We start from the raw sequence: 21,124 nt of genomic DNA on the forward strand, positions 1-21,124 counted from the left end.
ATACTAAGTTGAACAAAGGGTGCTAAATAATGGAAAAGGGGCTTGAGCTGGGGCAGATAATGGTGAAGGGACTAGGAAGATCAGGGTTAGTTTCACAAGGTTTGTGGGTATAGACTTCCTTTATCCTCTACTCCCTGGTGATAAGAATGTTTCTTGCCTCCCAGTATAGGGAAGACATCTTTCACTCGGGAGTTTCATCTTCCACTTTCAGGAAGAAAAAAGAGGGTCAGAGTGATCTTCTTGTATCTGCTGTTGTTCAAGTGCCTTTAACTTAAAAGAACCCTTATGTCAAAGTGGCATATTTTGGCCTACCATCCTTCAAGTCAAATAGAGTTGGGAACTACAGGATGATACAAAGCAAAACACAGTTCTTAAGCGTGTTAAGTGCCCGTGACTCTCAAGGAGGGTAATTATACTGTGTCTGTTTCCCAGATTAATTTGATCTTGGGATCTAGCCCCCCCTCCACCTGCACTCCAGCATCTGTAGGGCCTGGAGATGAGCAGAACCCACTTACCCCCTTTGGGACAGACTGCTCCTTGGGAAGAAAAGGCTGACCTTTACTTCAATTCGTACTTCCTCAGCCTTTCAAAAGCTGAGCCATTCATCAACAGGTAATCTAGGAATCCACTCAACAACTTTCCAGGAACGGGGCTGAGACTCCCACCGTGGGAGGCATAAAAGAAAAGGGCGAGCCCACTCCTTGCCAAGGTGCTAGAGTGGATTCTAGCATAATATGGGGGCCCGGGCACTGTAGTAGACACCTTCCAACAGACCTATTGCTAGCGAGGTGGTAGTAGCTGTGAAGCCACAAAAGTGAAGAGAAGCGGGCTGATCCTTAAAGAATTTAAAATTAGGGTGTAAAGTCAGGTGACGCTACAAGGCAGCTAAGAAAAGCTTCTTCCGTTTCCAAGGGTGCAGCCACACCTCTGGCAAGAAAGACTGCTCCTCCGTCCCCTCTACATAAAAGTTCATCAGGCCCCAAACGTTCCCTCTGTCCCTAGGTTAGTTTGTATCTCCCTTCTGACCCCTCCAGGCACTCCAAAGACCTCTCCGGAGGGGCCCAGGGCAGCGGCTGGGAGAGGCGGGGAGGGAGGGGCCGAGCGCGCAGACTCGCGCGCTCAGGTACAGGCCGGGCGGCCCCGCCCCGCCCCTCGGCGCGCACCTCTGGAGGGGCGGGGCGGACTTGGAGGGACCGGGGGCGGGGTCTCGGGGCGCGGCCGCACGAGGTGACCCCGGGCCCGGCTCCCGCGGGAGGCCACGGCGGAGCGCCCGCTGGCTGCAGGAGGTAACCGGCCTCGGCCTCGCGGCGCCGTCTCAGCGCGGCGTGGAGCGGGGGGCGCCCGGGAGCGGCGCGTGGAGACCCCGCTCGGGGCGGCCGGGCGGCACGTCTCGGGCGGGGAGGGGGCCTTGGGCTCAGGTGCGCCGTGGGGCCGCTCCCGGGCGCGCAGCGTGGCGCGGGCCTCGAGCGGCCGCTGTCGGGGGCCTCCGGGGGTGGGGGACGCGGTGTGAGAGCGGCCCCTGCCCCAGCCGCCCGGGGCTTGCGGATGTGTACGGTTTTTCGTCTCCTTTCACTCTTTAGAAACGTCGCCTTGCTTGGGGGCTGGGGGTGCGGGGGGGGGGGGGGCGGTTTCCCGAGTCTCTCAGGGACACCTGCTCTCCGGAGCCCTCGGGGAGGTCTGAGGTCCCCGGACAGCCGAGCTCACCGTGGCCTGGGCGGGGAGGGGGCTCAGTGACTCGGGGGTGGGGGGCGAGGCCAGGCCCCTGCCCTGCCCGGGTCCGCTCACTGGGACGCCCGGACGGGAGGGAAGGGACCCCGGCCCGCACCCTGCACCCCGCTCTCTGCCCGGTACAGGTGGCCTCTGGGCAAAGAGGGAAGCGAACTTCCTTTGCCTGGAGAGTCCGGTAAGAACACATTAGCGGAGTGTCTTTAATCTGTGACGTTTCTGAAACTTGTAGAAGCAGAGAAGGGGTATTAAAATGTCACTTCCCTATGGTTTTTGCAAAACAGGAATTATACACCCAGCTTGATTTTAGATTTGGCTTCTGTCTCTTACAGTTTTTTTTTTTTTTTTCTTCTTCTTCTTTGCTGTGGTTTAAATAAAGGAAAGTAGGATGGCTGATTTGTGGGGTATATTGCACACAGGTAGGCGTCCGGGGATAGGCAAGATAGTTGCCAAGCCAAAAACACCGATTCCTTTAGAATACTAAAAAATACAGCATGTAAAAGGATTGCGTTGGTTTTTAGAATATTACTAATTTTCTCACTCCAGGTAGGCATGTAGTAGAATTTTGTCTTCTGATTAATACTGCAAAAAGTAGCCTGGAAAATACGAAGAGTTAACAACAACACCGTCTATTTACTAATTTGATATTTTGGTATGTAACTTCATTGTGGTGAAAACTGCTTCTTCTGGAAGGACATGTTAATATTGCTTGCCTTTGAGAGCTGGGATTGGAGGAGATTTGCCTTTTATCTCTTGTGTTTTGTAGTTTTGGTTACTATGAGTTACCTTCATAACTGGAGGAAAGTCTTTATAAAAATGTGTGTTTCTTTAAACCCTTCAAGAAAAATATTTCAAAAGTATCTCTTGTATTTTATTGGCTCCACTTGAATTATAATTGTATTCACGCATAAGGCTAACAGACTGAGAGATTAATTCAGGCTGAGAGAAAAGCAGTGAGATTCTTGGAGACCATCTGGCAGACCTGTCTAGTATTGGGATTTTCTGAAGTCAGGATAAGAGTTGTAAATGTTGGAAGCATCATGGATTTGTGTAGTTAGTCCCGTGAGAGTGGAAGAAATCTTCCAGTAAGAACAAGAAAAGAAGACCAAGCATTGGAAACCAACATTGAAGTGCTGTGTAGAGGCAGCCATGGAGAGTGAGGAGGAGAATTCAGGAAAGAAGGAGGAAAATCTAGCAGATAATGGTGCTTAGAAGCCGGGAGAGGAAAGAGTTTTAATCAGGAGGGAAATCTATCTTAGTCAAATGAGTCAGAAGGATATAGAAGATAGGCGCTGATTAAATGTCTCTTGGCTTTGGTAGTTAGGATAGGAGGAGGTCATTGACCTCAGCAAACACAATATAAGTAAAATGATAATGATAGAAGCCAAATATGAATGAATTTGAGGAGTAAATAGAGAATGAAGAAATAAAGATAAGGAGTGTAGAGTCCTTATTTTGAGAGACAAAGATTAGAAGAAGTTACAGGGTGGTAGAGGGGAGTTTATGGTCCGTTTGGAAAGAATATAAGGACGGTCGAATACCTTTATGTTAAAGTGCATCTCACAGCATTGTTCCCCTCTTGTGGTTAAGTAGCAGAAGCTGAGAGCAAGTAGCTGAGCAGACTGAATAGAACTATTGTGAGAAAGATTTTCATCGTCCCTCATTCAAATGATCGCGATCTTAGTGGTATTTTGGTCTCTTGGGGTCTGGTGTTATCTGTGTTAAAGTCACACTTTCACAAACTGTGTTGGATTGTATTTCACCTGAGTTCCAGTACTGTGATACTCCCAGCTTGCATTAAAGTCATGTGATTCCTCTTATATATTTCAGTGATTCTTCTAAATCTCTTATGTGGAAATCAGACGTCTTTACTAAATCGGAATTCATGAGGCATGTACCAAGGGCTTTGCTTCAGTTATTACCATGCATTCAAGGGAAAATGCCCTTAACGTGAAAATTTCTTTACAATGAGTGTCACTTCAGTCATCATTGAAGTTTAATTTTTTTCGTTGCCGTTCAGACAAGTAGTTTTATGTATATTTACCTGGGGAATATGCAAATAATCGCTACAATGGAAAAGGCCAATAACCAAATGTTGCAAAGGATATGGAGCACCTGGAACGCTCATTCTCTGCTGATGGAAGTGTAAATTGGTAAAGCATTTTGGAAAACCTGTCAGTGTCAAGTGAAGTGTGACATATGCATAAAGTGTGTTCAAACCTGACAAAATCCTAGAAAATGCAAAGTAGCCTAAAGTAACAGACAACAGAGGATGGGTGCAAAGGAAAAGGACTGGAAAGGGGTGTGAGGAAACTTTTGGGAATGGTGAGTGTGTTCACTTTCTTTTTTTTTTTGTTTATTTATTTTGAGAGAGAGAATGGAGATGGGGGTGGGGAGAAGGGCAGAAAGAGAGAATCCCAAGCAGGCCCCGCACAGGGCTCGATCTCATGAACAGTGAGATCATGACCTGAGCCGAAATCAAGAGTTGGGCGCTTAACCAACTGAACCACCCAGGCACCCCTTCATTTTCTTGGTTGTAAAGATGCTTTCACTAGTGTATACATATGTTTGACTCATGTAATTATACATTTTAAATATGTATAGGGATGCCTGGATGGCTCAGTCGGTTGAGCTTCCGACTTCGGCTCAGGTCATGATCTCACGGTCTGTGAGTTTGAGCCCCGAGTCGGGCTCTGTGCTGACAGATCAGAGCCTGGAGCCTGTTTCGGATTCTGTGTCTCCCTCTCTCTCTGCCCCTCCCCCTCTCGTGCTCTGTCTCTCTCTGTCAAAAGTAAATAAACATAATAAAAAAAACCTTTTTAAATGTGTATAATTTACTGTAAGTACCTCAATAAAGCTGTAAAAAAATAAATAAAAATAGTGGAAGATGGGGTGCCTGGGTGGCTCAGTCGGTTAAGCATCCAACTTCAGCTCAGATCATGATCTCGCGATTTGTGGGTTGGAGCCCCGCATCCGGCTCTGTGCTGACATCTCAGAGCCTGGAGCCTGCTTCAGATTCTGTCTCTCTCTTTCTGCCCCTCCCCTGCTTGTGCTCTGTGTCTCTCTCAAAAATAAATAAACATTAAAAAAAATTTTTTTAATAGTAGAAAAAGATATGCTAAATATATTTTTTCTTTTAAATACTGTAGTTATCTCAGGGTGATGGGATTATTGATAATTTTTATTTTCTTCATATAGTTTTCTGTAATTTTCATGTTTTCAACCACAGCCATGCATTTACTTAATTTTTAAATGAGAAATTATTTCATATGTACAAAATAGTACTTTTCACACAGCTATAGATTTAGAGAATACAAATAAAATAAATGCCCCTGTACTCATATCATGCTTTAGAAATAATACTTATTGGGGCACCTGGGTGGCTCAGTCAGTTTGGTGTCTGACTCTGGCTCAGGTCATGATCTCACAGTCCATGAGTTCGAGCCCCACATCGGGCTCTGTGCTGACAGCTCAGAGCCTGGACCCTGCTTTGGATTCTCTGTCTCCTTCTCTCTCTGCCCCTTCCCCACTCACACTCTGTCTCTGTCTCTGTCTCTCAAAAATAAACATGAAAAAAAATTTAAAAGAAACAACACTTATGAATATTTTCAAAGCTCTGACTGTGTCTCTCTCTTTCCATGCTGCTACCTTTTTTTCGTATATTATATTTATGAGATTCATTGATGTTGCTATGTTACAGTTCATTTACTTTTTATTGCTCTATATCATTCCATTGTATGATTTTACTGCTGTTTATCCGTTTTCCTGTTAATGGATATTTAGGGACATTTTCCATTTTCTTTTTTTTTTTTTTTTTAATTTAATTTTCACTCTTTGCCACTAAGAGCTGTTTTGTTATGGCCATTCTAACGCATGTCTCTTTGCCCAGAAGTAGAGTTGTGGATCTTCAGTTTTGCTAGAACATACTGAATTTTTCTTTTTCTTGAGAGAGAATGTCAGCGTGAGTGAGGGAGGGGCAGAGAGAGAGAGGGAGAGAGAGAGGGACTCCCAAGCAGGCTCTACTCTGGCAGTGTGGTCTATCTGCACTGCCAGACCCGGGGATCTGTCTCACAAATGGTGAGTTCATGACCTGAGCTGAAACCAAGAGTCAGACGTTTAACCGACTGAGCCACCCAGGTGCCCCCATACTGAATTGTTTTGCAAAGTGGTTATACCAGTTTATATTTCCACAGGCAGTGTGTTCAATGTTCACTTTGTTCCCTTCCTCAACATTTCAGACGTTTGTACAACAACATTTGTAATGATCTGAATTGTTTCTTTTCGACAATCTGGTGGGTGAGAAATGGTCCTCCATTGAAGGTTGAATTTTACATTTCCTTAATTACTGATGATGTCAGATGTTCCACAATTCTGTTATGTCTGTTTATGTCTTTTGCCTATTTTTTTGACTAAAAAAAATCTCCTTCTAGAAGTTGTATTTATTGATTTATGGTACTGAATCTTATTGGTTATGCATGTGGGAAATATCTTCTCCCCAGCAAGTGGCTTGTCTTTTACTTTATATGGTTTTTGATAGATGTATTCTATAGTTTAGAGTACTTGAGTGTTTCAGACTTTGTCTTTATGGTGTATGCTTTTGGCATCTTTTTGTTTTTAAGCTTTGGCTTTTTTTTTTTTTTTAATGTTTATTTGTTTATTTTGAGAGAGAGAAAGTGTGTGTGCGCCTGTGAGTGGGAGAGAGGCAGAGAGACAGTGAGCGAGCGAGCGAGAGAGAATATCCCAGGCAGGCTCTACACTCAGTGCAAAGCCCCAAGCAGGGCTCAATCTCACGACTTTGAGATCATGACCTGAGCCGAAATCCAGAGTCAGACACTTAACCAACTGAGTTACCCAGGTGCCCCTTGGCATCTTGCTTAACACATTTTTCTCTTCCTTGAGGTTAGAAAGATGTAGTCTTATATTTTCTTCTGAAAGCTTTAAAATAGTATTGCCTTTTGTATTTATGTCTTTAATCCATATGTGATTGACTTTTGTGTCATGTGAAGTGGGGGTCCAGTTTCATTTTATTTTCCAGATGGGTAATCAGTTTTTCCTAGCATCATTTATTGAACACTCTGGTTTTCCTCCTACAGATCTATACGCATCATATGCCAAGTTTCCATATATGTGTGCATATGTTTTTGGGCTAATCTTTCTTTGGTCTCTTTGTGTATTCTTGCTGCAATCATATTTACTTTAATTGTGTAAAGAGCCTTGATACCTAAGAGAAGGAGTCACCTACTTACAATTCTTTTAAAACTAGACTCCCCCTCAAATTAATTTTTTTTCTAAAGTAAACTTTCATTGGAATATATTTTAAATCTTAAATATCTACTGTAATCAGCTGAAGTCACAAGGAATACTGAAGCTACTTTAATGTAGACTATATCAGGCTTTTTGTTTTTGCAGATCCTGTCCTAACTCATTAGAGTTCATTCTAACTTGAAAAGTAAATAGAGAATTTTCATTTTGGGAGTATAGTTAAGATTTGGAAAATCTTTCACACTGAAAATAGCTAAGAATGCTGTAGTGCAATTTTTAAAAAAGGTACTTACGAATTAATATGCCAAAATCAAAGAGAAAGCTGAAAATCAGAGACTAAAGGAGCCCTTAATTCTTATTTGCTCTGAGTGCATTTGCTAAACTGGGGAGACTTGATTAGACTTGATTAAGAATTTGGTGGATTTGCAGGACAGGAGGCGTAGTTAGAAGTCAGCCTAGGGCTCGTTCAAGGTAAGCTAACAGGAGACTCTCTGCCTCTAGTTCTGGAAATCCCAAAGGTCTGTGGCCTCAAGGACTAAAACTCACTCTACCTCTTTTAGGGAACCACAAGGACAGTTGCCTTGACGCCAAGTAAAACAGGAGAAGAAAACATGTCCTTGGAAAGTTGTAACCATGGACGGTGGTAGAGAGGTGGTTCACATCACGTCCCCCCAAAATTCCAAGATGTAATTTTTTTAATATCTTATTTTTCTTTAGATACAATTCACATACCATAAAATTCACCCTTTTGAAGTGTACACTTCAGTGGTTTTTCATATATTCACAAAGTTGTACAACCGTCATCACTAATTCTAGACCATTTTTTCCCCCGGAGAGAAACCTGTACCCATTAGCAGTCACTTCTCATTTCCCCCTTTTCCCCCAATCTCTGGAAATCACTAATGTGCTTTCTATTTCTATGGATTTGCTTATTCTGGGAATTTCATGTAAATGAAATTATACAATACGTGGCCTTTTGTGTCTTGCCTTTTTCACTTAGCGTGTTTTCAAGATTTATCTGTTTGGTAACATGAATCTGTACTTGATTCGTTTTATTTTTTTTTATTTTTTATTTATTAAAAAAAATTTTTTTTAATGTTTATTTATTTTTGAGACAGAGAGAGACAGAGCATGAACGGGGGAGGGTCAGAGAGAGGGAGACACAGAATCTGAAACAGGCTCCAGGCTCTGAGCTGTCAGCACAGAGCCCGACGCGGGGCTCGAACTCACGGACCGCGAGATCATGACCTGGGCCAAAGTCGGCCGCTTAACCGACTGAGCCACCCAGGCGCCCCAATACTCGATTCGTTTTAATGGCTGAATAAGATTCTACCATGTTTTGTTTTTGTATTTCTGTTTGTTAGTTGATGGACATTTGGGTTGTATCCGCTTTTTGGCTATTATGAATAATGCTGCCGTGAGCATTTGTGTACAATTTTTGTATGGAAATACAGTTTTCATTCTCATAGCTGTTACCTACGGAGTGGAATTCTTGGGTCATATGGTAATTCCATGGAGGAACTCCCGAACCATTTCCCAAAGCAGCTGCACCAGTTTTTATTCTCACCAATAATCTTTGAGGGTTCCAGTTTCTCTAGATCTTTGTCAACACTTGTTTTTGTCTGTCTTTTTGGTTATAGCCATCCTCAATGTATGTGGATTGGTATCTCGTGGCTTTGATTTGCATTTCCCATTACTGCTGATGTTAAACACCTTTTCATGTTGTTTGTTGGTCATTTATCTGTCATATTTCTTTAGAGAGTCTATTCACATCCATTGCCCATTTTTAAATTGGGTTATATGTCAATGTATGAATTTAAAATAATATGGTAAACAAATGCAGATATTCTCTGTGGCAATGTATTTTTATCTTTGTCTCTAAAAAGTTCTGCGAATAAAGTTTCAAAGTCACTGAATAATTTGTCAAAGATAACCAAGTGCACAGGAAATAAGACAGCCTGAATAAGAGTCAGCAGAAACAACAGATAATAAGAAGTAAACTTACAAAAGCTTACATATTGGAATTACTACTTATGGATTATTAAAATAACTAGGATGGGCTCAGGGCACCTGGGTGGCTCAATCAGTTAAGCATCCGACTCCTGATTTTTCACTCAGGTCATGATCTCAGTCATGGGATCAAGCCCTGCGTCAGGCTTTATGCTGGTAGCACGGAGCCTGCTTGGGATTCTTTCTCTCCCTCTGCCCCTCTATCCCGCTTGCCCTCTCTCTCAAAAAACAAACAAACAAAACTATGATAGGCTATATTTAATGAAGTAAAATACAAGTCCTTCCTTTTTTCCAGCTGCTTTTGAAATTTCCTCTTTATCACCGGCTTTGAGCCATGTTATTGTGATGTGTCTTGGCATAGTTTCCTTCATAACTTTCTATGCTTAGTGTTTGTTGAGGTTCTTAGATCTGTGGTTGATAGTTATCAAATGTGAAAATTTTTAGTATTATTTCTTCAAATATTTTTTCTGCCTCCCCCCATCTCCTTCATGGATTTCAATTACACATTTATTAGGCTGCTGGAAATTATCTCATGGGTCACAGATGTTCTTTTTATTTTGTCTTTGTTCTTTTTTCTCTTTGTTTCATTTTGGGTAGTTTCTCTACCTGTGCCTTTAAGTTCTTTAATCTTTTCTTTTGCAATATCTCATCTGCTATTAATCCCATCCAGTGTATCTTCTACCTCAGATACTATAATTTTCATTTTTAGAAGTTGCATCTTTTTTGTATCTATCATGTGACTTCTTAACTTTTTGAACATACAGTGTCAGAAATGTTTTAAAGTCTAACTGTCCATGTATTTCTGTGTGGTTCCAGTTGGTTGATTTTTCTCAGTGTTTTTTTTTTTTTTTCTTTTTGCATGTTTGGTCATTTTTTTATTGGATGCCAGATATTGTGAATTTTACCTTGTGTGCTGGATGTTTTTAGATTTTTAGAAGTATTTTTTGCTTTGGGACATATTTGTTTATTTTGAAAGAGAGAGAGAAAACCAGTGGGGGTAGGACAGGGAGAGAGGGGGACAGAGGATCTGAAGCAGGCTCTGTGCTGACAGCAGATGCAGGGCTCGAACTCATGAACCATGAGATCATGACATGAGCTAAAGTCCTCAGGTGTTTAGCCAGCTGAGCCACCCAGGTACCCCAGGACATAGTTTTTTTTTGAAAATGGTTTGATCCTTTTGAGTCTTGCTTTTTAAATTTGTTGGTTGGAAAGCAGACTAGCATTTAGTTAGGGCTATTTATTACCCCACGGAGGCAAGACCCTTCTAAGTATTCTACCCAATGTCCTGTGAATTATGAGGTTATCCCAGTTTGGTTGGTGGGAACAGACATGAGTCCTGACCTTGGCGAGAGATGGTATGGTTTTTGTAATCTTTTCTGGTGGTCTTTGCCCAGTCTTGTGCGATTTGCTTGTGTGCATGCTCTGAGCAGTGCCCTGCTGAATCCTGGGGGGTAGGGGGAGGCTTTGCTGAGGTCTGTGGTTGTCTCTGTGTGTACCTCTCTACTCTCCAGTAGTCTGTCATGCAAACTCTATCTGCCTTCTTTTTCTTTTTAAGTTTTTATTTACTTTTGAGAGAGAGAGAGAGAGAGAGAATGAACACATGAACTGGGGAGGGGCAGAGAGAGATGGAAAGAGAGAATCCCAAGCAGGCTCCATGCTATCCACGCAGAGCCCAATGCAGAGCTCGATCTCATGAATCATGAGATCGTGACCTCAGCCGAAAGCAAGAGTCAGAAGCTTAACTGACTGAGCCACCCAGGTGCCCCATCTATCTGCCTTATTCATATTCACATAAAGTTGTTTTCTTTTCTGCATCCCTCCCCCATAGTCCCCAGTTCATTTTGGATGACTCAAGGCCATCAACTTTGAGGACCTTTGAGAAGCAGTAATGGTTTTTAACCAGTCCTCCCACATTCCTTTCATGATTAATGTAAAGTATTTGCAGGCTGGCTGGGGGTTAGAAATGTGGTTTGATGAGTTCATTAGGAGTTTTTATATGAGGTAGTTATACTTTGTTCCCTTGTCGATCAACTATATATTTGCTGAGTTCCTCCTATGTTCCCAGTATCATATAAGGTGCTGAGTGATAAGTAGAAAGTAAGTATAATATTGTTTCTGAAAAGTTTATATTTTAGAAGGGGAGAGAGAACAAGTATTATAAATGTCAAGAAAATATATATACATATATATATTTTAAGTTCACTGGATGTTTAGAGAATTCAGTATGACCTGAGTGGTCAAGGAATATATCCTTTAAACTAGGGCTAGGGGCACCTGGGTGGCTCAGTTGGTTAAGCGTCTGACTTCAGCTCAGGTCATGATCTCCCAGCTTGTGGGTTCGAGCTCCGCATTGGGCTCTGTGCTGACAGCTCAGAGCCTGGATCCTGCTTTGGATTCTCTGTCTCCCCCCCCCTCTGCCCCCCCCCACTCATACTCTGTCCCTTTCTCTCTCTCTCTCATAAATAAACGTTAAAATGTTTGTTTTTTTTTTTAACTAGGGCTAAAAAAGGGATTTTGAAAATGTATCAATTTTTAAAACAAATCAGTTACAAGATATAATGGAAGAAAAGATGCCTTTGCTGATAGCCAAACAGATCTTAAAGGCATACACTTAACAAGAAAAGTTCTACATTTATATGAGAAAAACTACAAAAACTCTTCAAAATACAAACACAGGGGACCTGGGTGGCTCAGTCAGTTAAGCGTCCATCTTCGGCTCAGGTCATGATCTCACAGTCCGTGAGTTCGAGCCCCGCGTCGGGCTCTGTGCTGACAGCTCAGAGCCTTTAGCCCGTTTCAGATTCTGTGTCTCCCTCTCTCTCTCCCCCTCCCCTGTTCATGCTCTGTCTCTCTCTGTCTCAAAAAAATAAATAAACGTTAAAAAAAAAATTCCAAAATACAAACACAGACTAGAACAAATGTTCTGGGTAGGCATGCACAACATCTTAAGAATGTCAGTTTTTTTTCTAAAATCATTTATAAATATAACAGAATCCCAACAAAAGTACCATTAGATTTTTCCTCCTGGGGCTGGACAGATTATAAAGTTCATTAGTAAGAACAGACAAGCAAGGAAAGCTGGGAAAACCTTGAAATTAAAGAGCAGTAAGGTTGAGGGGGCCTGCCCTGCTGCATATGAGAGCATATTACTGTAGGCCATTATCATTTTATTTATTTTTTATTAATTTTTTAATGTTTATTTTTGAGAGGGGGGAGGGGCAGAGAGAGAGGAAGACACAGAATCTGAAGCAGGCTCCGGGCTCTGAGCTGTTGGGCACAGAGCCCGACACTGGGCTCAAACTCATGGACCATGAGATCATGAGGTGAGCTGAAGTTGGACATTTAACCACCTGAGCCACCCAGGTGCCCTTGCACTTTAAAATGTGTTATAGGCAAAGACAGTCCAGTTGAAGAGAATAGAAAATATATAAATATCTCAATTATATGTGGAAATTTAGTCTATAATAAAGGCAGCATTCTAAAATCATTGGAGAAAATACAGAATTTTAAATAAATGGTGTTTGTGATACTGGAATAGCCAACTGGGAAAGGTAGGATTGAATCTACTTCTCATACTGTATGTACACTGGGGTGTTAATATAGAAAGTAACACCATACTAAGTATTAGAAAAGACCATGGGTAAAGTCTTTTATGACCTATGTATGAGGAAAAGTTTCCTGTGAGTCCAAATCCAGAAACAAAGAGGGAAAACATAGGTAACCATAACTACGTGTATGTGTATTCACACATTCATGTATGTTTCTATGTGTGTATATATATACACACACACATGCCCCCCCCACGCACCCTCCCCCCCCCCCACAAGGCAGAAAATACCTCAAAAAGACAATGACAGACTGGAAGAATGTTTGCCACTTATATCATGGACAACGCATTAATCTCTCAACTATATAAAAATCTTCTAAAACTGAGGCAGGAAAGGACCAATAGCTTTATAGAAAGATGGGCAAAAAAGGTAATGAACAGCAAGTTCATAGAAACAAATACAGATTAGCCTTATATGAAAAGGTGCCCAACCTCACGTAAAAGAGATGCTAATTAAAACAACACAAGTTATCATTTCTTTCCTATCAGATTGGCATTTTAACAAATACTTTGTTGGTGTCTGTATTTGGAAGCTGGAGCTAGTGTATTGCATTAAGAATGTGCAGATTATGGCCTGCTGAATGGGGAGGTACGAGCCACCCGCAGGGGTCTGCAGGTAGTTAGTTCCCTCATCATCTGAGCTCCCACTTTGGGGAAATGAAAACCCCCCGGGGTCGTTTTGATCGAAGGCACAGTGTCAGTACACCCACACAAAGGAAGTAAAGTCAGCAGATGTGTTACTTACAGATCCCAGAAACGGAAGTGGGAAGGTAGAGATGAATTAAGATTTGCTGTGAGTTGATAACTCTTTCATCTGGGTGATAGGGATTTTCTTACATCATTTTATCATCTTTTGTATACATTGGAATTTCCTATGAAAAATGTACAGAGTTTAAGTAGGCATAAATGAAGAGAGTGCATTTGGAATAAAGTCCGTGAGCCCAAGGTGGGCAATTGGACATAAAGTTCTTAATACAAACTTAAGTTCCTGGTAAATTTAAAACAGACTCCCAGGGCGCTTGGCTGGCTCAGTCGATACAGCATAGTACTCTTGATCTTGGGGTTATAAATTCAAGTCCACACTGGGTGTAGATATTACTTAAAAATAAATCTTAAAAAAAATAAGACAGACTCCTTTTATTTCCATCTTATGTTATATGTGACTTAGTTAGCTGGTAACTCTGTGTGTGTGTGTGTGTGTGTGTGTGTGTGTGTGTGTAATACAGTGTTTATTTTTATTTTTTATGGCAATCACCTTTTATTTTTTTTCTTTGCTTCTCTTTATTTTTTTTAATATATGAAATTTATTGTCAAATTGGTTTCCATACAACACCCAGTGCTCATCCCCAAAGGTGCCCTCCTCAATACCCATCACCCACCCTCCCCTCCCTCCTACCCCCCATCAACCCTCAGTTTGTTCTCAGTTTTTAAGAGTCTCTTACGCTTTGGCTCTCTCCCGCTCTAACCTCTTTTTTTTTTTTTCCCCCTTCCCCTCCCCCATGGGTTTCTGTTAAGTTTCTCAGGATCCACATAAGAGTGAAACCATATGGTCTCTGTCTTTCTCTGTATGGCTTATTTCACTTAGCATCACACTCTCCAGTTCCATCCACGTTCCTACAAAGGGCCGTATTTCATTCTTTCTCATTGCCACGTAGTACTCCATTGTGTATATAAACCACAATTTCTTTATCCATTCATCAGTTGGTGGACATTTAGGCTCTTTCCACAATTTGGCTATCGTTGAGAGTGCTGCTATAACATTGGGGTACAAGTGCCCCTATGCATCAGTACTCCTCTATTCCTTGGGTAAATTCCTAGCAGTGCTACTGCTGGGTCATAGGGTAGGTCTATTTTTAATTTTTTGAGGAACCTCCACACTTTTCCAGAGTGGCTGCACTAGTTTGCATTTCCACCAACAATGCAAGAGAGTTCCTGTTTCTCCACATCCTCTCCAGCACCTATAGTCTCCTGATTTGTTCATTTTGGCCACTCTGACTGGCATGAGGTGATATCTGAGTGTGGTTTTGATTTGTAATACAGTGTTTAAGATATATTTTTCTGTTGGTGTAATTCTAAATGTTAAACCAACTTATAAAGTATGAAGTTGTATATTGGCTCCATTTATAGGACCTTGGATTACTAAAAGAATTGATTTGGAGGAAGTGAAAATTTTTCTCAAACTTTTTATGAGTGCCATATTTTCTTGCAAATTTTGCTTGGGCATTGATTTGGGTATACCTGGCAAAAAAGAAGACTGAGAGTGGAATTTTCCCTTTTTTTCAGGTTTAACATTGAGATTTTTCATCTAGTGATTTTTGAGTATCTCATTTTAATAACTTATAAGAAGCCTAGCTTATACAAAATTATATATAAGATAAAAAATCTATCTTCCTTGAAACATTTTTGCTTTGTATTTCTCATTACATCTTAGAAAGACAGATAATATGATTTATTTAGTGATACCCAATGCATTAAGCCTGATCATGTTAACTTGTTTTCTGTTCTGCCAACAGATTGATACTAAAATTGGAAGTTTGTATCAATTGCTGACTGTTAGAAATCGTATGTAATGGCAACAGAATTTCTAAAGAGCTGCTGTAGAGGATGTTTCTATGGTGAAACAGAAAACCACAATTGTGAGTTTGGCTTCTTTTTACATCAACAAACATTTATTTAATATCTTTTTTAAATGTGGCATTTTGTAATATAAAGATAAATGAGAAATATTTCCTGACATCATGGGGGAAGCAGACATAAATGTAAGGCACACCAGGTAAGTAATAAGGTACCCTGGGGCATAAGAGACAGAGAGAAATTCAACCCGGCGGACACCCTGGGACATGACCACTGAGAAGATGGCATTCGGCATGGGAGTCTGAAGAGGACTTCAGCAACTGCGTGGGAAGAAGAAAGTCAGAGAAGGTGAAGATTGGACACGAGGATTAGTAGGTGGATGAAATTGCACAGGCAAAGGCAGGGAGAGAACTGTTGAGTGTGTTTGGGGACAGTATACTCCGGCAAATGTTTTAATTCGAGTAAAGATAGTTCTAGTCGATGACAATGCATTAAAAAACGCCTTTCACAAATGAATGACTAACGGAGAAGAGACCCATTATTTCATCAAGACCCCATATTTATGAAGGACTTCTGGAGATTTCCCTTTCTATTTAATGGTCTCTTCATTTTCTTCAGAGTTATGACTGGAACTTTATTTGTCTTTGGCTTTTTCTTGTGTTTCATTGTCTGGAGCATAGCTCCCTAGTATATTTGAATAGGAAGGCTTCTTTTTGCATTAAAACATTTCACAAATTCCTACACAGTAGTAGTTGGACTTTCATCCAGTCAACAGACAATACCGCTCATACATAAAGATGAACTCGGGGTGTCCCTTACCTCCCCAGCCTAAGTCACCAGCTTAGGAAACACATATAATTTGAGACCAAGGACAAAATAGGTCACAGAAGCTAATACAGGGAGAGTTGCTAGTGTATTAGGGTAAAAATACATTTTATTTTGTGATTCAGTAAAGATTTTTGGAGACTTGGGAGACCTTTAGCTTCTTTTCGGAATTGCTTTATATATTTAAGACTGATATTAACCACTAGTACTGACAACAAGAATTGCTTCGTTGGCAGTATTTTTAAATGCCTGGCTTTTACTTGAAAGTATTGTGGAATTAACTACAAAATAAACTTATTTTCCATCTGTGAACTCTTTTTGTGGGAATGAGTTTCTTTAAAAACTGCTTTTACCATTATGATAAGTTAATATACTTTGGCAATGGTATGCTAATTTTGCAAATATTGCCTGGACAGAATTAATGTAGATTCCAGAAGTGCTTGATAGGACCTAGAAGTGGTAGTTTTTCTATCAGCAGTTTCTTCTAGGAGATTAAGTAAGTACAAAAGCATGGTAACTTTAGATTATTATATATAACTCTACATTCATATTTGTGATTTTTCTTTTTCTTTTCTTTTTTCTTCTTTTATATGTAGTTTCCACAGAAAGAGACTTTAAAGCAGCAGTCTCAGAATGTCAGAATACCACTGTCTGTGTACCTCCATTGACTTCTGTCTCCGTAAAGCCTCAGGTTGGCTGTACTGAGGATTATTTACTTTCCAAATTACCGTCTGATGGCAAAGAGGTACCATTTGTGGTGCCCAAGTTTAAGTTATCTTATATTCAGCCCAGGGTACAAGGAACTCCTTCACATCTGGAAGAACTGGAAGGTAAACCATAAATGGCAGGATTTAAAAATCAACATGTAGCATTTAAATGCTATTGTTTCTGTTACTTTGTTCTTTCATATGTTTAAAGATATAAAATCCTTTTATATATATAAATTTTATATTTTGTTTCTTATATGTTTTGCTCTTTCTGTAGAGGAACTTAATGTATAATATTTTTGAAAGATCTCATTATGAAATCTGATCACATTCAACACATCTGTGTATAGATGTGTCCTTTTTGAAAGGAATCATGTAGGGGCGCCTGGGTGGCGCAGTCGGTTAAGCGTCCGACTTCAGCCAGGTCACGATCTCGCGGTCCGTGAGTTCGAGCCCCGCGTCAGGCTCTGGGCTGATGGCTCAGAGCCTGGAGCCTGTTTCCGATTCTGTGTCTCCCTCTCTCTCTGCCCCTCCCCCGTTCATGCTCTGTCTCTCTCTGTCCCAAAAATAAAAAACGTTAAAAAAAAAAAAAAAAAAAAATGAAAGGAATCATGTAATATCTCAGTTATCTTTAACATGTCTGGAAAGAAAATGAGGAATTTGTTTTTATTTGATCAGTAAATATAGAAAGCATTCTTAAATTTTTTTTGTTTGAGGATAGTTCTTATTTTCTATCTTCTAAAATGTGGTGTAAAGAGGAGAAAGGAAGCAATGGAGTAGTCTTTCTTCACCACTACACTACATGACCCAGTCTCAATAGCCACTTGAATGAAATAGTCATTGGGTAGATTTTGGTTGATGTTGTTAGAGGCCAAGAGAGTAATGGTAAGAAGAAACAACATGTAACTCTTGTATTTTAAAAATAATTTGCTTCAGTGCATTGAAACACTCTCACAGTGTTCTCCCCCCCCCACCTCAAAGTTTTATTATGAAACATTTCAAACACACAGAAAAGTTGAAAGACTATAATGGTGAATGTCCACCACATAGAATCATAGAATTAATCATAGAATTAATATTTTACCAAAATTAATCACATGTCTGTCTATTGATTCTTCTATCCATTATTAATCCTCTTTGGGGCATGGGTGAAGAACACAGTTCAAAGTAAATTGCAGACATTAATATACTTCTAAATACTTAAGCATATATGTAATTTATTAGAGTTCAGTATCTGTTTATAGTTTTCTTCTTTTGATATAAATGTTATACATAATGAACTACCTAAGTTTTAAGTTTGTATTTGTTGAGTTTGGTTAAACGCATGTAACAGTGTAATCCAGACTCCTGCCAAAATCTAGAATATTTTTCCACATAGTCTTTTCTGCCCCATCCTTCTTCTCTTCTTTTTAAAAAAATTTTTTTACATCTATCCATTTTTGGGAGACAGAGACAGAGCATGAACAGAGGACAGGCAGAGAGAGGGAGATACAGAATCTGAATCAGGCTCCAGGCTCTGAGCTGTCAGCACAGAGCCCGATGTGGGGCTTGAATCCACAAACCGTGAGATCATGACCTGAGCCAAAGTCAGACACTTAACTGATTGAGCCACCCAGGCACCTCCCATCCTTTTTCTCTTCTCATTTTGGGATTCCAATTAGACACATGTTGGACCTTTTTATATTGTTTTATGTGCCTCTGAGACTTTTTTTTTTTTTTTTTTTTTGCTGTTCAACTTTTTTCCCCCTCTGTCAAGATTGGGTATTATTGACTGTCAAGTTCACTCTTTCCTCTGTCATCTCCATGTAGCTGTTAAGCTCATCCAGTTAATTTTTATTTTAGACATTATATTTTTCAGTTGTTGAATTTACATTTAGTTCTTTTTTTGTAGATTCTATTCTTTTGCTGTGATTTCATTTTCTTTTTTTTTTTTTTTTTTTCATTATTGTGAGCTTATTTTCTCTTATGTCTTTGGACTCCAGCATCTTTGCTAATTCTAACATCTGAGTCACTTAGGTGTGGATTCTGTGCTTTTCTTTTCTTTTTTGAAAGTGGGTCAACTTTTCATGTTTCATTGTGTATGGAGTAATTTTGGATTATATTCTGGATGTGGGGTGTTTTGTTGTAGACACTTTAGAATCATATTACTCTGAGAAGGTTTTTTTTTTTTTAAACAGGTGATTAACTTAGACTATACTGCAAATTCTGGGTCTTTGGTGGCAACTCTTAGCTCATATTATATTACTCTGAGAGGGGTTTTTTATTTATTCATTTATTTATTTAATTTTTTTTTTATTAAAAAAAATTTTTTTAATGTTTATTTATTTTTGAGACAGAGAGAGACAGCATGAACGGGGGAGGGTCAGGGAGAGAGGGAGACACAGAATCTGAAACAGGCTCCAGGCTCTGAGCCATCAGCACAGAGCCTGACGCGGGGCTTGAACTCACGAACTGTGAGATCATGACCTGAGCTGAAGTCGGACGCTTAACTGACTGAGCCACCCAGGCGCCCCGAGGGTTTTTTTTTTTTAAACAGGTGATTAACTTAGACTATGCTGCAAATTCTGGGTCTTTGGTGGCAGCTCTTAGCTTAGTTTTTGTGTCTTTTCTTAAATTGTTAAATTTTTGTTTTTTAATGTTTTATTTTATTTTTTGAGAGGCAGAGCCAGAATGAGCAGGGGAAGGGCAGAGAGAGAGAGGGAGACAGAATCAGAAGCAGGCTTCAGGCTCTGAGTTGTCAGTACAGAGCCCGACGTGGGGCTTGAACCCACGAATGCAAGATCATGACTTGAGCCAAAGTCAGATGCTCAACTGACCGAGCCACCCAGGCGCCCCATGTATCCTTAGTTGGGGTCCGTCCCATATATGTGTGGCTCAGGGATCAGCCAGATATTTGAGCAGACTGTATTCACAGAATTTGGAGCTTTCTCCTTTCCAAGATTCCCACCTTGCTTTCTAGCAGCTCTGGTTGCTCTGAACTCCGCCCTCTGGTTCTTCAGGCCAGAAAGAGTGGATTTTTCTGTTGGAGTTTATCCGCCCTGTGCAGCACCAACTTTGGCTTGCCCTCAGGCTAATAGTCATTAAAACAGGCGGCCCTGTTCCCTTTCTTCCAAGAGTCAGTGCTCTCCAGAATCTGCACTGCTTTTGATTACTGTCCAGTCCCTTCAGGGTTTTTGTTCATTTTGGTTTTGGTCTACAGTGTACTGTTGTTATCTATAGGAGAGTTGGGTTTGGTAGGAGTGATCTTTTTTCCTTCCTTCGTTCCTTCGTTTTTTCCTTCCTTCCTTCCTTCCTTCCTTCCTTCCTTCCTTCCTTCCTTCCTTCCTTCCATCCTTTCTTTTTTTCTTTTAGAGAAACAAGGAAAGAGGAACCGTGTGCCTGGCCCACCACCTTGTTTTACACATATCAGTAGTATCTCTCACAAACAGTGTTTAAAAGCTTTGTGTCACAGGATACCTTGATAATTGGTCTTTCTCCTTTTCTTGTGCTTGTTAACAGCATTGAGATTAAGCCATACAACAGTTTTGTAATCTGTTTTATTCCTGTCACACGTTGTGAACATGTTTTCATACTCATTGCTTTTTAATGGCCCCATAGTATGAAATCTATAGATGTCCCATAATTTGTTTAATAAATTTTGTCTTCTTAAAACATTTAGGGTATTTTATGTATTATTTTCATAATAAAAATGAGAAATACCTACCTAGCAATATGTGATAATTTTTCTTTTGTTTTTTCATTAAATCACTAGAAAACAGATTGCTTTTTGGTTTGAATGAGTGGGAAATTGGTTTACACTTAAATTATAGGCTCAGTGAAGATGTGGTAAAGCCATCTGATTTTAATTATATTGGAGAGAAAATCATTAGAGTCAAGAAAGTATTCTTGGTGCCTAATTATAGAAATCAGACATGCGCAGGTTGTATGTGTATGTGCCAGTGAATGATGGGTTGACAAGGAAATTTTGAGAAGAAAACAGGACAGAGCACTGTCAGTAATGACTAAAATTATGTTTCAAGTATTCGAAATGTGTTTTGTTTCATTTCTTACTTACTGATGTGTCTGATGACAGCCATAGGTTACTGCTTTGTAGCCCAGAGATCCCATCGTTCACATCTTACTGCGCTTGCTCTATCTCATATCTACCTATCCATTAAGAGAATGTGTTTTGAATAAATATTGAAATTTTAAATAGAGCTTTTGAGAGGTGTAAAGTAAATGTTACTTTGAATTTAGTTTTATATTTATAGCACTGTGGTTCTGTAAATTGAGAAACATTCCTTTTGAGCTTTAAAAATAATATCACTGTATACTGTTTGAGAGGAAAATTGGAATTCTGTAAAGGAAAAATGAAATCAGAATATTCTTTTTTAGGTATAGCCCATAAAGGTAGTGAGTCATTTTTGGTACTACT

The 21,124-nt window shown here is 40.2% G+C and overlaps 1 protein-coding gene across 5 annotated transcripts in view; it reads left to right on the top strand.

Annotated features, from left to right (window-relative positions):
- Positions 1-1,168: 1,168 nt before the first annotated feature.
- The window catches only part of TC2N (tandem C2 domains, nuclear), a 45,467-nt gene continuing 25,511 nt past the window's right edge, over positions 1,169-21,124 (top strand). Inside the window, exons 1-4 of one of the 5 annotated variants that reach the window (XM_086708987.1) lie at positions 1,268-1,286; positions 7,548-7,673; positions 15,118-15,240; positions 16,600-16,833. In XM_086708987.1, the coding sequence (XP_086565113.1) occupies positions 15,174-15,240; positions 16,600-16,833 (301 nt within the window). In that variant the 5' untranslated portion in view covers positions 1,268-1,286; positions 7,548-7,673; positions 15,118-15,173. Of the gene's footprint in view, positions 1,287-2,094; positions 3,879-4,804; positions 6,018-6,062; positions 7,674-15,117; positions 15,241-16,599; positions 16,834-21,124 lie in introns of those variants that run through there. The other 4 variants (XM_086708988.1, XM_086708990.1, XM_086708989.1 and 1 more) reach the window with 4 other exon arrangements.

The sequence above is a fragment of the Puma concolor genome, chromosome B3, assembly GCF_028749965.1.
Source record: "Puma concolor isolate L17-30 chromosome B3, mPumCon1.1.hap2, whole genome shotgun sequence".
Lineage (NCBI taxonomy): Eukaryota > Metazoa > Chordata > Mammalia > Carnivora > Felidae > Puma > Puma concolor.